The sequence below is a fragment of the Clarias gariepinus genome, chromosome 9 (genome assembly GCF_024256425.1).
Source record: "Clarias gariepinus isolate MV-2021 ecotype Netherlands chromosome 9, CGAR_prim_01v2, whole genome shotgun sequence".
Taxonomy (NCBI): Eukaryota; Metazoa; Chordata; class Actinopteri; order Siluriformes; family Clariidae; genus Clarias; species Clarias gariepinus.
In genome coordinates, this window is record NC_071108.1 from 37,401,695 (window position 1) to 37,405,000 (window position 3,306).

At 43.3% G+C, this 3,306-nt stretch overlaps 1 protein-coding gene across 1 annotated transcript in view; it reads right to left on the minus strand.

Annotated features, from left to right (window-relative positions):
* Positions 1 to 255: 255 nt before the first annotated feature.
* The window catches only part of rimoc1 (rab7a interacting mon1-ccz1 complex subunit 1), a 3,105-nt gene continuing 54 nt past the window's right edge, over positions 256 to 3,306 (minus strand). Inside the window, exons 1-6 of the mRNA XM_053503405.1 lie at positions 3,243 to 3,306; positions 2,013 to 2,122; positions 1,595 to 1,741; positions 1,299 to 1,430; positions 1,098 to 1,212; positions 256 to 1,009 (exon numbers count right to left, since the gene is read on the minus strand). The exon at positions 3,243 to 3,306 is cut by the window's right edge and continues 54 nt beyond it. Coding sequence (XP_053359380.1) covers positions 750 to 1,009; positions 1,098 to 1,212; positions 1,299 to 1,430; positions 1,595 to 1,741; positions 2,013 to 2,122; positions 3,243 to 3,306 — 828 coding nt within the window. The 3' untranslated portion in view covers positions 256 to 749. The remainder of the gene's footprint in view (positions 1,010 to 1,097; positions 1,213 to 1,298; positions 1,431 to 1,594; positions 1,742 to 2,012; positions 2,123 to 3,242) is intronic.

Genomic DNA, 3,306 nt, shown 5'->3' on the forward strand with positions numbered 1-3,306 from the left:
ATCCCATGAGGTGTAACACAGTTTGATTTAAATAATAATAATAATAAATAAACAGGTAATTAAATAAGTAGAAAGTAAGTAAAAGGAGTTAAATCAGGAGAAACAGATGAAAAAGATGAAGAAAGTACAGAGAGACGTCTAAAGTGTTACACAGAGCAAGTAAATAAAATAACTTTATAAACAAAAAAGAAGACAAATAAAGAATAAGGGGAAATATAATACATTGGATAAAGAAAATAAAAATTGATAAATAAACACACAGATGTTTTTTTAAATCCTTTGTAAACATTTCTTAAACCAAAATTTATTTTCTTTGAAATGTAAATAAACAGTGAAATAAAACTGCAAAAGTAAACAAAGCAGATATTTTTTTCCAAAGTGCACAAAATATCAAAATCTGAAGATTACAGAGTGATAAAGATAGACCCTGTGTGTGTGTGTGTTTGTGTGTGTGTGTGTGTGTGTGTATGGGGGTGAGGGGGTCAAGGGGGGAGAGACACCATTGTACACAACACTCAGCCCGAAAAATACTGACCGCAAACACTGTCAGAGTGTGTGTGTGTGTGTGTGTACCATTTCTGCCTGATCACAGAAATTATAATACAATAAAATAAATAACTTGTATAAATTATGACTGCTTTACGGGAATAAAAAAAAAACAAAAAAAACAGAATGCTAATATTTTACACTTAAAACAGGAGCAGATCGAGGAGCTGTATGTGTGTGTGTGTGTGTGTGTGTGTGCGTGTTTATTGCAGGATGCTGAGGATCTCCTTGGCGTTCTCCGTGTTCCAGCCCTGTCCCTGCAGCGGGCCCTCACACACTCGCACGTACTTCAGCAGGATGTGTGTGCCGATGTCTCTGAAGTGCAGCGTGTCGTCTCGACCCTGAGCCGAGTCCAAGCCGCCCCCTCCTCCTCCTCCCCCTCCCCCGTCCTCATACTTCACCGCCCAGAAACACAGCTCGCCGATGTACATCATGGTCAGCAGGTGTGTGTCCGACAGTGCACCTGAGAGAGAGGCAGAGAGACCTGGTAGATCAGTATACATACACTATATCACCTATCACAACATCTGTGTGTGTGTGTGTGTGTGTACCCTCAGACAGAAGGTTAGCGGTACTGGAGTCATGGAAGACGACGGCATCGCTGAGCTTCACCGAGCTCCTCACCTGCAGCATCTTCAGCAGGTACCGCACACCTTCCTGAACACACTGCACACACACACACACACACACACATTTACGTGCTGAATGCTAACACTAACACACTGACACTGAGTGTATGGTGCTGGTGTTACTTTGAGGAAGGTGGCCTTGTTCTTTTTGATCCACTGTTTCCTCTGGTGCAGTGTGTGACAGTACATGTAGAGCAGAGCTCCGCGCCGCCAGTACACACACTCCAACAGCTCCAAACCCAACACCGCCTGCACCTGTACACACACACACACACACACACACAGCATTCTGAACTATTTTACTGTTATTATTATTATTATTATTATGATTATGAGGACGTGTCCCAAATCCCACACACTCCACAGCTCAGGTGTGCTGTACCAGTGAACAGTGCATCGTGGGTAGGGCGGGGCCATACCTCCTGGCCGGGCGCGAGGCGTGCGGCTAAAAGCTCCGGCTCAGTCAGGTCCTGCAGCAGCTCCTGGATCTTAAACGGTGAGATCTCCTCAGGGAACTCCTGGTCCACCAGCTTGTTCTCCTCATAGAACGTGATGTCTAGGATTACCTGCAGAACCAACACCGTGAGAACCCTGATTACAGGTAGTCACTGACTTACGAACGAGTTCCACGCGAGGAGTGTGACATTTAGGAGCTACTTCCATGACTGAACCGGAAGTCGAACCACGGTCTGTTGAAATTTGTAACTCGAATGTTCGTAAGTCAGGGACGACCTGTAGTTTCCCTACACAGCACAACCCCTCAAAATACATATTGATACAAATGAAATGATAAAGATGTGTGTGTGTGTGTGTGTGTGTGTGTGTGTGTTTATATACTTGTGTGTAATCCTGTAGCAGTTTGGGAAGACTGCTGCTCTCTCCCGCGTGTGTGTACGAGTTCTTTAACTTCTCCAGCACGGTCGCTGCGTTCTGTAAGTAATCATCATCTACAGGAGAGACAGATCATGTGATCACATCAACATCTGAATATCTCATTACAACTTCATCATAATATCCTTAATACCTCAATATAACCTCAATAATACCTCACTATAACCTCAATAATACCTCAATATAACCTCAATAATACCTCACTATAACCTCAATAATACCTCACTATAACCTCAATAATACCTCACTATAACCTCAATATAACCTCAATAATACCTCAATAATACCTCACTATAACCTCAATAATACCTCACTATAACCTCAATATAACCTCAATAATACCTCAATAATACCTCAATAATACCTCAATATAACCTCACTATAACCTCAATAAAACCTCACTATAACCTCAATAATACCTCACTATAACCTCCTTCATCCTGCAGTGCTCATGGGCTTATAGCATCTCTCACGTCAGGAACATGGGGGGAAAAGGGTTCATTATAATTAAATATTAAACTTAAATATAAAAGTTTTCAGATATGTGGTAAAACTCTGGTAAACACTACAGATGAGTATCATTTTTATAACTCTATAACTCTGACAGGAGGAACAGTGAGCTCACTCAGACAGAGTGCTAGCTAAAAGTTAGCTTCATAAAACACATTATGTATTTATTTATCTCAGATGTTAAATGTTGGTGTATTTAGGATTTTAAACACAATATTTGATAGATTTTAAACACTAAATTCTTATTAACTTTTATTATTAAACTCTTATTAATAGCTTTAAACTAATCTGACTGGGCGCTCGCTCGTGCTGCCACACCCGTATTTCCGGCTCGGATTCCCTTCCCCGCCCCCGCTGCGCTCTGATTGGCTGACGCGTCATCGTGACAGCGCACTCCACCAATCGGGCGATCCGCATGACCTAAACAACCGTCCTCGTGCATGAGGGCGCGCGCCCAGCGGGCGGGAAAATGCCAGCCAATCAGAGCACCGAAGGGCGGAGCTTTAATGAATACGTGTGAACGCACGCACGCCCCCTGCTGTAAGCTACATGCTAATTACTGTTTGGCTAGCTTAGCCTCACTAGCATGCTAACTGCTAAATGAAAGTAATAAGAAGGAACACGAGCACCGCGAGCGAACGCAGCGCACGGCGCCCTGTCAGTGACCTGCTCTCTCCGCCCGCAGAGCGGCGCACTTGCTCTCTAACTCCACAATCCGCCTGTCCAACTC